Source organism: Canis lupus, chromosome 7 (genome assembly GCF_011100685.1).
Source record: "Canis lupus familiaris isolate Mischka breed German Shepherd chromosome 7, alternate assembly UU_Cfam_GSD_1.0, whole genome shotgun sequence".
NCBI lineage: Eukaryota > Metazoa > Chordata > Mammalia > Carnivora > Canidae > Canis > Canis lupus.
Window position 1 is genome coordinate 15880300 of NC_049228.1, and position 13640 is coordinate 15893939.

The 13640-nt window shown below is 49.5% G+C and overlaps 1 protein-coding gene across 2 annotated transcripts; it reads right to left on the reverse strand.

Annotated features, from left to right (window-relative positions):
• Positions 1–7373: 7373 nt before the first annotated feature.
• Positions 7374–13555, reverse strand: RGS16 (regulator of G protein signaling 16). Of its 2 annotated transcripts, none has more exons than XM_038542238.1 (5): positions 13386–13555; positions 12381–12491; positions 11351–11412; positions 10899–11065; positions 7374–9301 (listed from the first exon to the last, which is right to left on the reverse strand). In XM_038542238.1, exons 1-5 carry the CDS (start codon positions 13427–13429, stop codon positions 9080–9082), a joined length of 606 nt encoding a protein of 201 aa, XP_038398166.1. In that variant the 5' UTR covers positions 13430–13555; the 3' UTR covers positions 7374–9079. The 2 variants fall into 2 exon arrangements, with proteins under 2 accessions (XP_038398166.1, XP_038398165.1); XM_038542237.1 differs by having other exon boundaries at positions 11351–11415.
• Positions 13556–13640: the final 85 nt, after the last annotated feature.

Consider the following 13640-nt stretch of genomic DNA (forward strand, 5'->3'; position numbering starts at 1 on the left):
CTTTGATTTAGGGATCCCTGGGTGGTTCAGTGGTTTAGCGCCCGCCTTTGGCCCGGGGCGCGGTCCTGGAGTCCCGGGATCGAGTCCCGTGTCAGGGTCCCTGCATGGAGCCTGCTTCTCCCTCTGCCTATATCTCTGCCTCTCTCTATCATGAATAAATAAATAAATAAATCTTTAAATATATATATATTTTTTATTTAAATTCAATTTGCTAACATAGTGTAACACCCAGTGCTCCTGCCTTCTTGAGGCAAATGAGTGCTTAATCAGTATTTATGGAACATCACCTGCGGTGTGCGGGGCGCCCTGCCCATTGCTCTGTAAGTGACAGGACCCCAGTAAAGCCCTAACAATCCTGATGATGATGAAACTGAAGCTCCCAGAAACTACACCAACCCAGAGCCCAAGCTCCCTCACTCACCAAACCGTCTCAACTCTCTGTCCTGAAGGCTCAGAGGCCTCCTCAGAAAGGCCCCGGGCTCACAGTGAGGGACTCTGTCCCACAGCCAGCACTGTGGCTGTTTAGGGGAGTGGCAGTTCTGGGGAATGGCAGCAGGTGGGGCGGATGGTTTGGCTATGCTGAGTTTCATATGTTTTTTGTTTTTTGGTTTTTTTGTCATATGGTTTTTTTAAGACTCCTTCCTGCTCTAGAAGTTCTGTTCTTGCCATTCTAGCACTGTGATGCCTACTGTGTACTGAATGCTACAATGGGAAATATTCCTGTCCTCAAGGAATATCCAGTTGTGGAGGCCAAGAAAATTAGGGCCATTCAAGTTTAACATTGGCACAAGTACAGCCATTGTAGCTTCGGCAGCCATCTCAGGCCACTGTGACCAGGCCACTGTGACCAGGTACTGAACTCTACCTTACCCCGGCTACAGGCAAAATTAAAAGGACGCCCTTATCGGAATAAGGAAGCAAGAGCTTGTGAGACCTCTTTACTGGAGATTCTCACACCCACACCCTTACTGAAAAACCCCACCTTACCCCTAGACCAGCCCATTAAAACCCAGCTGTAACCCACCTCAGGGTCCAAGTCCCTGCTCCGTTATGTCAGGTATACTTGGACCCAAGCTCAAGCTTGTTAATAAACCCTCATGTACTTGCATCGGTGTCAGCTCCTTGGTGGTTTTCTCGGATTTGCAATCTTGGGCACAAAACAGTCTTGCTGGGGAGACAAATTCCTGACCATCTTGAACCAGAAAAATCAAGGAGGGGTGGTCCAAGAGACATGTAGGGTGTGACAACTGTCCTGGTAGGAGAAGACTTCACACTGCCTACAGGGCCCCCGGGCATGAGGCTGAGTCCAGAGCTCCAGACTCTGGAGAAGGAGTCACCACCAAGAGCAGAGGCAAGCAGGCACAGAATTTGGGTGGGGGGGCGGGGGAGGGGGTCGGGGGGCAGACACCAAGTTGGAAAACATGCAGAGGAACCTAGGCCAAGGCTAAATATAAGGATGTCCCTCTCTGTCCCTTTGGTTTCCCCTTTTCACACATGTTAGATATTGGGACACAGTGTCCTCACTGTTCCCTTCTTTCGACCAGAAAGATCCCTAAAGCCACAAGGATTAGCTCTAAGAGTGAGAATAAACTGCATTTTACGGATGAGACGCTCTTCTTCGATCTTGTCAAGACAACGGGGTCAAATTGAATCAGATATATTACTGATGTTCTCACAGCTTCATCACAAATTTGCTAATTAAATCCAGATTTTCCTGCTCTCCTTTGATTGTAGTAAACATTAATCTTACCTATTCTGTGACCTGTTAAGAATAAAATAAAGAGATGAGAAAGTAGAGATGTGGCTAAAACAGGAAATTAAAATTTGCAACAAAAACAAGAATGCGCTGGACCCAAGTGATCATAAAGCAGAGTTCCAAAAGAATAAACAAAGGAGCAGCAAGAAGGGTAGACCAGGCATAACAGTTGGCATAGCTAGAAACTCTAGCACTTGCACTTGAATCAAAGCTGTTGTCAGGGCATTCTGTGCTCATGGGCAGGAGCGGGAAATGGCAAGACTCTGACTAGCAAATGTCAAGGCATTAAGTCTCCAGAATGCTTCAGAGCAAGGACTCTGGAACCAGACTGCCTAGATTCAAATCCATACTCTCCCACCACGATAGAATAATTACAAAAAATAGCCACATTTTTTTCAACCCTCCTGATACTTATGCCCTTTGCAATTTAACTTCATATCTAATCTCATTATTACTCCCCTCTTTGGATCTGGGCTGCCCTGGTGACTTGGTTGGCCCAGTCGAATGTGACAAAAGTAATAGTACACCAGTTCCAAACCTAAGCATGTTTTCACTCTCTCAAGACCCAGCCACCATGTGAAGAAGCCTGGATTAGCCTGCTGGGCAATAAGAGAGACACATGGCCCAGATACCACCATTGCCCAAGGCAACAACCAGCCAATCCTTAGATATATGACTAAGTCCATCCTAGACCAGCCAATTCTCACCAACCCTCCAGTGAATCACGGACACAAGAACAGGCCAGTTGAGATTGGCTGAGCCTGGCCCAGATAAACTGAAGTATCTAGCTGACCAACAGACTCATGAACAATAATAAATGCTTATTATTTCAAGACATGGAGTTTTGGAATGATTTAGCATGTAGCAATACCTAACTAATATAGCCACTGGCTAATTCTTTGAATTTGGGCAATTTACTTAAACCTTCCAGACCTTGGTTTCTACATCTGCAATATGGTGATATTAAGTAATAATACACATTACCTCAAGGGAACATTGTGAGGATTACAGACATGAATATATGTGAAGCACTTGGAATAGTGCCTATCACATATCAGTAGCTACAATTTGTGGATTATTATCTGTGGAGCACTATGCTGAATATTTTCCATAAAATTTCTCATTGTGTCGTCACAAAAGCTCTATGAAACCAGCACTATTGTTGTTTACAGGTAAAACAGGGAAAAGTGAGGCTCTGAGAAATCCAGTAATGTGCTGAAGATCACTTGGCTAACAAGTAGCAGAAGTGGGACTGAATTCAGAGCCTGCTGTGTAAAGCTGGATCTACGTTGTCTGTGAAACTGCCTCTTTGAACTGGCAAGATGCAATAAGTTAGGACAGTAATACTCTCCAGCAAAGAATTCTCCCTTAAGTGGGGGCCTATTGCAAATAAAGGACTAATCAACACTTTGTTGCTTTTCTTGAAGTTTAAACCAAATCCTTGTCTAGATTGGTGACCAAAGCTTGGGAATCACCCACACTGTAAGTCAAGAGGTATCTTTTCTAGATGGAGATTCAAACTCCATTATCTAGCAGCTAACAGCATTACATCCCTCACCCTTGGGATCTCTCTTCTGTTATTTAAATTTCAAATCTTTCTTTTCTTCCCTAAAGCGATTTGAAGAACTGGACCAATTTAAAAGTTTCAGTGAAAGGGAATTACCTTGAGATCAGCCCTTAATATGCCCTGAACACCTTTCTCTCTTTACCTAACAGTTTTTAAAGTTCATTTAGCCCTATTGACTTAAGAAATATTGTTTTAAATCCTGTACCCACTTGTTGTCTTAACAGTCATGCTAATTATTCTCATTTAGAGTAAACGTTCACATATTTACTAAAATGCGTTAGTAAACAAAACTATAAATTATATCCCTTGGATATCATTCCAAAGGAAGGAGTCAAAGGAAAAGGGCAGAAGTCAAGCAACAACCAAGGAAAAAGTCTGCATTGCCTGATATGGCCACAGGGAGGCAGCAGAGGGTGAAGGACCAGCCGGTGGGGAGAGGGGGCTTCCACAGTCCCTTGGAAGCAACAGCACTGATTTGGAAGGAGCATTAGCTGACCCGGATTTAAGGGAGTTGATGAATGGTTCAACCTTCGATTCCCTCACTCGAAATTCTGTAATGCTCTGCACATCAGATGATATACAACATGAAACAGCTCTACTATTCTTGAAAGAAATGTAGACTTAGAATCTGGTCCTTCCATTTTATTCAAAATGGCAATAAATGATTTCTGGCTGATACCTACTGTGTACAAGGCACTATGCTAAGTACTGGGAATCGATAATAATAGTAACTAATATGTATGGGACAATAACACTTGCCAAACATTTCATTCAATATCCCCTATGAGAGGTGCACTCTTAATATCTTGATTGTACTGGTAAGGGAACTACCATAATAACTTCCTAAGGTCATACAGCGAATGAGCCAGGATTCCAATCCTAAAATTTTGACCCAAAGGCCAGGGCTGTGAACTGCTTTGCTGCAATCTGTTCTGCCCATCTTATCACGGTAAATAATATGGTTTGTGACCTTGAAGAGACCAGTCGAGGGGAAGGAAATAGCGTGAAGTGCGCTGTGCAGTATGGACCACAAAGTAAAAAGAGTGTGTCCTAGAATCACAGAAGTGGGAGAGATTAACTCTGTGCAGTAGACATCTGGGAAGGTTTCACTGAGGAGGTGATTATTTTTGCTGAATTGAGAGGAAGGCAGTCTTCTCCTTATCCACCCCCACCCCGAGTTTAAAAAAAGAAAAAAGGAGGAAGAGGAAGCCAGCATTCCAAGCAGAGAGAACAGCATGTGTGCGAAGGCCATCTAGGCAGGAGATAGGTCAGAGAGGGACTTGGGTCAGCTCACAGTGAGCCTCAGATGCCATGGTCAGATCTGGACCTTCTCTTATGGTCAGAGGGGAACCCTGAAGGAGGTTTAATGCAGCCAGGACGTGCTCAGATCTGGCCTTTATGGATGATGACAGGCGGTGTGGGAAATGAATGGGAGAAGCTGGGGGAAGGAGTGGACCAGTTGGAAAGTGGTCTTTATAGCTCAGACTGGAGAGGACAAAATGCTCCTCTAAAGAAGTCTCCGTGAACCTGGAGAGGAGATGCTGGACTCAACCCATTTGCAAAATTGGATAAGATGACATGTGCAAGAGATGAGCCCAAACATGGATGGCCAGCACTTCTGTGTTATCAGGTTAGAGGAATGGGAGGCAGTGCCTGTCTGTGAGGGATGATGATGACCTTGGTTTCGAATGTGTTATTTATGAAGAGCTTGTGGGACATCTAGGGAAGGTTTAGTAGGAAGCTGAACGTTGTAATTTAGGCTTTTCTCCAGCTGGGTTTAAATCTAATCATTAACTCAAGAGCCATTTGCTGAATGCTTATATGGGAGGCCCTGCGGGGAGAAAGAGACCCGCCTAGTACCAGGAGCTTGCCAGCAGGTGCAAAAAGGCAAAGATCAGGGATCTAAGTACTCCAGTTCGGGTGAGTATCAACAGCAGTGCTCCAGGAAGGAGAGGCATCCATAATCAGACCCAAAGGCTCAGGGAAGTCTCCCCAGAAAGATCCTTGAGTTGGCCTTTGGAAGTTGCCTCCCTAGCTGATTAAGGAGATGGAGGGTAGCAATGATGAGAGAAGGGGACACAGCAGGAAGATGGTCCAGGATGAGAAAGTAAGGAAACTTGAAACAGTAACAGCAAATCTAGGAACTGGGACAGATTTGTTTTCAAGGGACTTGGGAGGGAGTAGGGAGAGAGGCCGGGGAGGCCAGCCACAGCCTACTTAGGAAATGCTTTGCCTGCTGAGCCAAAGTCTAAAGATATTGGAGACACTGGCTAGAAGTGTGATTGATCTTCAGGAAATCACTTAAACTCTTAGCCAGTCATTGTAGCGTGAAAGTATTTTGAACGGACACCTGGGACACATAAAGGTCAACAAAGAGCTGCTCTTCTCTCTTAGATGGACCTACCATCTTCAGCCACACCATGGAAGCGAAGACCACTTTTTATGTGAGAGGGAGCATTAGGGAGATGAGGACAAGCCTTGAGGATGGTCTCACTGGACTGTGGGGCCTGCCCGCACACACTCCCGCCGCTGAACGTCCGTCATCCCCATTCATTTCTCTCTCACTTGCTGATTACACCTGCCTTTTCCTACTCGCTGCCCACGTTTGCTTCCAAATACGCACATTGTGCCCTTGTCCAACCATATTTAAAATCCTCACCCACTATTGAATAAATGAGGTCATCTTCGGTTGAAAGTACAGCTACTGCTTTTGGTTTTCTGCCAGACAAACGGGATACACTCAAATGCATGTAAAAAGGCAAAAAAAGATGGAAGGAAAGAAAGGAAAAGAGGACAGTGTGGATACCTCTTGGCCTCCCTGAGTGCCACATTAATCATCTCCTCACTCCAGTCTTTTACACACTGGACACCCCCTGATTGTAGAGCTGCTCTCTTCTGCCAGCTCCCTGGGGCAGGGTCCTTGCCCCACGAGCCTCAGTTCCCCGTATCACAGGCTAACATAGAGCTGGTAAAAGGACTCCATGAGATCAGAGCCTACCACAGCCTCTGATCTAACCTTCTTCCTGAGGCCCCTCAATTCTGAATCCCTCCTGGAGTTGCCCACAGAGTCATTGGTCTCTTACACCTGGGCTTAGAGTGCGAATCCACCAGGTTTCCTCCCTGGCATCCCTGGAGTCTGGTCACTTACTCAGACTAACACTAGGGAAGAAATAAAAGTCAATAGAAGGTCCAGATCTGTGGACAGATAATTCAAGAAAAGTGCTGGAGAAGATGGCAGTAGGAGGACCCTGAGCTCACCCCGTCCCACATTTTCAATAGATATCATCCACATCCAAGTCAATGCACCAGAGAGTACGGATAATTCACTAGAGAAGAAACTTTTAAATAGTGGTAACTGGGGAGAGGGAGCGGGGGGCAGGGAGGGAAGAGGATTAGGATAAGAAAGAATAGGCTATTGGCAAAGGAAGAGCAGTTATGATCATTGCAAACCTACCCCCAGATTCCTTCAAGCCCAGCTCAACCCTCTTGCTCCCTCAGCCCATGGAATAGAGCAGCCTCATGTACAGACTGGCTTCCCGTAGCTCATCCCAGAGACTTCTACGAAATTATTTGAAAAAATACTCTTGAGTTCATACGAAATTCTAATGCAACTTAAAAATGGGCAAAAGTGAACATGCCCCCAAAGCCACCATCTAACTGACCACCTGAGGCAACTCAGCCAAGGGGGCCTCCCCTTGTGCTGTCAGAGGCCAAGTGGGGAACAGTTCGCTGTGGGAGAAGGACATGGGCTCTCAGATCCAGGCTGACTGGGTCCATTTGACACAACACAACAGCCAGACACAAGTTGAGACCATCATCAGCTAAAGGAAGTTGCCAGTCTTGGTGGCCACCCTCAGCACCTATCCCCTTCTCGTCAATTCTACCCAGGCACCAGGCAAACATAGGCCTTTCACTTGTACCTCTGACTGTGACACGAGAGCTCTCCCATGTGTGGGGAGGGATCTCCTCCGGAGGCCAGCTCCCCCACAAGGCTCTCCATGGCCTTTCCTCTTCCCTCTCCCTGACCACACGGCCCTTACAGACAGGATCTCATATTTGCGTTTCATTTTTATTTTACAAGAATATATAACATGCTGAAACAGGGAAACAAGGATTGAGTACATCATTCCTATCGAGGAAACCAGCTCCATTGTCAATAATAAATAAATATTTAAACAGTGAGGGGTCCCTGACAGGCGCTAAGAGGTTCCCAGCACGTTCAGAGGTAGAGTCTGGTGGAGAGGGAGACAGTCAGGCTGCCAGCTCCTACTGAGATTCTCCAGCAGAGGCAAACTGAAATTACGATAATAAATAACAGCAACAACACAACAGTAATAAAAATAATATGCCATGACAATTGTCACAAAACCAACAACACATTATAAATAATTTTCTCCCAGAGGACCTCATAGTACGGAGAGAACAGTGTTGCTTTTCCTGGGGTATGAGGGGGCCGCCTGGTTCATTCACCTCCCCGGCATGGGCTCCTGCAGAAGTCCCACCACAAAATGTGCATTGGTGTTGCCCTGAGGTGACAAGCAGGTTCGGATTCCCGTCATCATCATCATCATCATCATCATCATCATCATCATCTTGGGGCTCTTCCAAGCAACCTCTGTCCCCAGCTGCACCCCCAGGGTCCTAAGGTCTTCCAAGGGTCATCAAAATCCCTGGCTCGATGTCCCCCAGAGACACCAGTAAGTGCACCTCACATCCACAGGAAAGAAATGGAAGGCTCCCCTTCCGCTCTGGGCATCTCTTTTTCCCCTCTTCTCACGCCCACCAAAAAGACTGGCTTGATTTCAATGGAACATTTGGGAACTGCCAAGAGATTTATGACCCTTTTCTCGCTCACTCCACACTGCAGAGCACAGGCGCTGGACTAGCTACTCACTGAGGGGCCCCACACCTTCCTCCTCATGGGCTCTATGTTCAAGGGCAGCCCGGAGCCGAGAGGGCACGGCCCAGCAACAGGCCCTCACGGGCCCTGCTCACAGGTGGACCTCGCTGCAAGCACAGGGTCAGGGACCCCCTGCAAAGGTCACCAAGAGCACCAGGATGAATTTCACAGGAGCAAGATGGCCCCATTTCCAGGCTCTCTACTGATGCAGAAAGGGGCTCAAATGGCCAGTTTTTGAGGTATTAAAAAAAAAAAAATCTCATTTTGGGCAAGCGTCAAATTGGTTCTCTGGCCTTGAGAAGACTGTGAGGCTAGACACAGGAATGTGGAGAAGTGCAAGCGAAGGGAGCCTCGGGCGCCCCGAGGTGGGTGAGGAGGACAGAGCAGGAAGGCACCACATCCGCAGCTGCCTTCTGGGTCCTAGGACGGCCGGGAGCTAGGAATACAGGAGGCGGCCCGAGTCAGCTCCTCACCAGCCCCAAGAGCCCATCTTGTTGCCCTGCTCGGGCTCGTTTTCAAGTTCCCTTTTCCATGCTTCCCAAACCACCCCAAATACATCCTGCCCCGGGGAGAATGACAAGAGCCAGCGATGGCTCCTGCACCACTTTTCCTTGCCCCGGACAACCCTCAGCTTCAGCCTCTATCCACTGGGATGCCCACTGGAAGTGGGGGTGGGAGGGCCCCTCTCCTGCATGGAATCCAGTCCCACAGTATCTGGAGGAGAAGGTGCTTCCCAACCAGGCTGCCGGATGGGCTTTTTTCCATCACTGTCCTCTCGGGCTCACTCGGTAGAATCTGCCTCAGGGATGGGTGACTCCACCTCTCTTCCCGGCCGGCTCCCTCACTGCCAGGAGGCTCAAGTGTGTAAGGGCTCCGCTGGGCTGCAGCCGGACTGGGAAGCAGAGGCGGCCGACGCTTGGGCAGCCAGGTCACGGTAGGCAGGTGACTTCAGGAAGCGCGGGTAGGAGTCCTTCTCCATCAAGGTGCGGATCTTCCCCTGAGCCACATCAAAGCACGTGGCCGTGGCAGCCTGCAGGTTCTTCTCGGTCAGCTCCCTGGTCTCGTGGTCTATGTTCACCTGTGGGAAAGAAGGCCAGCACATGGTGGGTCAGGGGTGGGCAAGGCACAGGGTCCAGAAGGCCAAGGGGGGCCTGACCAGCAGGTGCAGCAAGGGAAAGAATAGCCGATTCTGAACCAGGAAGCTGCGGTCTCCTGAGCTGACCATTAACTAACTGGCTTTTCAGCTCTGGGCCTGTCTGAAGATCCAGTGTCGGCCCTCCAATCTCTCAAAGTTATCAAGGAGATATTAAGAACGTATACAAATCTAACACCTTTTTGTCCCCGCCTCTGGACCTCCCTGGTGCAGTTCCCCATCGCCTCTCTCCTAAGGCCAATGCCAGAGCCTGCTAACTGGTCTCTCTCTCCTCGGCCCTCAGGCCTGCGGTCTGTCCTCCAGCCAGCGGCCAGGGTGAGCCCTTTTAAGCCCTCAAGTCAGCTTGCCAGCAGCAGTGTTGTCCTCCGATATCACTCAGAGGAAAAGCCAAAGCGCATGCTGGACCCACATCTGGCCACCTGCCTGACCTCATCTCCTACCCTTCCTTCCTCCCTCTCCGTGCTCCACAGGAGCCCACTGCCTGGTGGCTTTTGCACTTGCCACTTCCTGTGTTGGAATGTTCTTCTCTCCTTTCTCTTATGCATCTGTTCATTTGTCACCCTGTGGGACAGCCTGCCCCTACTCCGGTGCTCCCTTTCAAAACCTGCTTTCTGGGGATCCCTGGGTGGCGCAGCGGTTTGGCGCCTGCCTTTGGCCCAGGGCGCGATCCTGGAGACCCGGGATCGAGTCCCACGTCGGGCTCTCGGTGCATGGAGCCTGCTTCTCCCTCTGCCTGTGTCTCTGCCTCTCTCTCTCTCTCTCTCTCTGTGACTATCATAGATGGATAAAAATTAAAAAAAAAAAATTAAAAAAAAAAAAAAAACAAAACCTGCTTTCTTTGGATCAGAACATGTACCATCACCTGACGTGTTTATTCATTTAATCGGTTATTGTCATCTTCCCTCCTTGGGGAAGAGACCTTTTGTCCCTGCTACGTCCCCAATGACTGTAACAGTTTCTTGCATGTAATTGGTGCTCAGTAAGTCTTTGTGGAAGAACGTGGAAAAAATCAAAATGCAATACAACGCATGGTACAAAAGCAAGACATCGCTATTCTCTCTCCACAAGGTGGCCTCACTCGCCTTACCGAATGCTGATGTCAGGCAGCAGAGACCTGACTGAAGGCACAAAAATTCAGGGCCCTGCAGACCAGCCAGCCTGAGGCAGGTCACCCAGGGGACTGAGGCAGGTCACACAAGGTCCCCAGGTTGACTGGTCTCCCCACTCATGTGTTTTGAGCCTCTAAAAAGGCCTTAGTTGGCAAAAGTGGGTATGGACAGAAGCCAAAACACCCGCCCAGCCATCTAACCCCATCAGTGAGTCTGAGGGGAATAGCACCCAGGAGAGGCAGAGAGCCTGCTTTCCTAGTCTCTGGCCACACAAGCCCATTCACCCCTGTGCCAAATAAGATCACTCTCTCAGCTCAACCCTGCCCCGGCTGGATACCTCCCCATCCCCAATCCTCAGCGGGGAAAGGGCAGGCAGGGTCTAGAGGACCCACAGAACATGCTGAGGCTCTGACCTCTTTAGGGGCTTCACTGCGGATGAATTCCTCAAAGATCTTGTGAGCCCGGGAAGCCAGCTTGGCAGCAGATCGGAGCTTCTTAAACTCTTCACAGGCCAGCCAGAACTCCAAGTTTTCCTCACTGAACTCTGTCTTCAGGAAAGTGTGGAAGGCAGCCACTCCATCTGGGGTTGAGGGGAGAGAGGGAGAAACAGGTCAGATAGCAGGACAGCGGGGAATAAAAGAAGAAAGACAGCAATTGTAGTTAATGGTTCTATTTTTAGGATGTAATTTTCTTGAACAAGGACCTGCCTTTGTATTCTGAACAGAGGCTGGCACACTAGGGGATCATTATTATTATTACTACGACTATTATTTTGCCCACGCTTTTCAGAATCCCTCAGGCTGGCTCCAAAGCACATGGGTACACATGTGCCATCCGCAGACAGACACAACGGGGTCCTACTCACTTTTACTGCTCAGTAGCGAGTCAAAGGACTCTTTCCACCCCAGCACATCTTCTGAGAAGTTTCTGCTAAAAAAAATATATATATAATAAATAAACAAATAGCCAAGATTTTAATTTAAAAAACCCAACATACTAATGCATAGCATAAATCCTAGAACTCTGATGGGAGTTGTATGTTCACACAGAGATTTGCTCAGTGATTATTGGAGCCAACTTCTTGAACCCTTAGTTGAGGCCGCAGGTATTTTTCTGGAGGACAATTCAGTAATGAGAAACCAAAGCCAGGGACCTTCCGGCCCTCAGTAAATAACTCTCAGACTGTCTCTTCACTGTCAAAAATCATTTCTATTCCTCTGACTCTGAGCTTTGTTTTCTACACTTCACCCAGGAAGTAAGGGCTTTATGGAATAGAGGCTAAGCCTAGCCATAACCCCAGAGCCTAGAGCAGCACCTGGCACCACTGATGTTAATTATGAAAGGGCTTGGGGATCCCTGGGTGGCGCAGCGGTTTAGCGTCTGCCTTTGGCCCAGGGCGCTATCCTGGAGACCCGGGATCGAATCCCACGTCGGGCTCCCGGTGCATGGAGCCTGCTTCTCCCTCTGCCTATGTCTCTGCCTCTCTCTCTCTCTATGTGACTATCATACAAAAAAAAAAAAAAAAAAAAAGAAAGGGCTTATAGCCAAAGTGCATGCTAATGGAAGCAGAATCACTGACCGAAAAGCCTTCAAGTGTTCTTAGACCCCGTCCTAGACCTGGTTGCATGGACAATGACGTCTCCAGGTGGGAGAGTCTGGTAACTGGACATTCCCACCTTGGGTACACACAGCTGTTGGTGGCCTCAGAACCCTGGAGCCACCTACCCAGTCACCCATAGCAGACCAGCAGGAAGCTTCACCAAAATCTCCAGGAAGGGGTCACCAGGGCCCACCCTTGCATGTCCTAGTTTCTCCTTGTATTTTCTCTCTTGTGGCTGTTTTCCTAAATCTGGCTCCCTCCCCCCTAGGGCCCTAGGCTGGCTTGCAAGACTTACCCATCTTTGCTGTGTTTGCTGCTCCACTCGAACTTGCCAACATTCCCAGTATCTGAGCCCAGCTCTGATTTGTGAAGAAAGATCCCCAGTCGTGTCTTGAACTCTTTGGCTCTGGAAGACAAAGCAGGAACATATAGGGATCCTACATTTGCTCAGCCAGGGCAAAAAGCCAGGCAAAAAACTCCTGGGATCCCGAGGAGTTTGGGGCTGGTGCCACCCTAATTCCAGCCTCAAGGGTTCCTGGGAAACTTCGGCTGTTCCCAGGGCTTAAACTTTGCTTGTCTGTTAACAGTGAAAGTCATGTTTCAGCTGTTCTTCAGCAGGACTTACACTTTCTGAGTTCAGGGCACAGCACACTCGGGTCCCCCCCTCCCCCCATCTAAGCACACTGATCTATCTTTGTGCCTGTTGATCAGCAGAAGGCCGGTGGGCACCCTCTAGACTTGTCCTGAATATTTCTCAAACTGTGTGGAAATTGATTCCTGCTTCCACCTTCTTCCCTTTTCCTTCCCAGCCATCAGCTTCAGCAAGGACTAGAGGTGGTTGAGTAGCTCCCTGGGGAGTGGGCACATCCCTCACGGGTGGACCCCCCAAAAACCCCTCCCTGCCTTCTCGGGGCCCCGCGAGGGGCATGCTCCCAGGTCTGGGCTGTAGACTGAAAACCAAGCGCTTAAGAAACTAGAAAAGGGAACTCTGCCCGCCGATGCCAATGTGCCCCTCCTGCAGCCGGTCTTCAGCAGGTCACCTGAGGACTGCCACTTGTCAGAGGATGGGGAATGGCAGTCCACGGTGATTCCGCTGCTTCCCGCTGCTTCTCCTTCTCGCTTCTCTTGGCCCGTCGCTCCTCTAAGACTCTAGGGGAAGCCTCTGAGAATGTGGAACCTCCGCTTCTCTACTCCAGTCGCTCGAGTCCCCCCGGGGCCCGTCCGCCCCGCTCCCGAGGGACTGGCGGGACCTGGCCTTCCTGCGGGCGGCCGGCAAGCTCCGGGGACGAGCTCCTCTTACCTCTCCAGGCAGGTGGTGGGGAAGGCGGCCAGGGTCCGGCACATGGCTGCGGGTTCGGGGCAGCACGTCGTGGAGAGGACGGTGACGGGCTCCAGCGGTCACCACGAACCACCGCGGACGCCGGGCGGCAGGAGCGCAGGGGCGCAGGGGCGGGGGCGGCGGCGGCGGCGGCGGCGGGGCGCGGCGGGCTCTAGCCTGGCGGGGCTGCACTCGTCGACGCGCGCCTACCGCGGCTTTTATTCCCTCGGAGGAGCG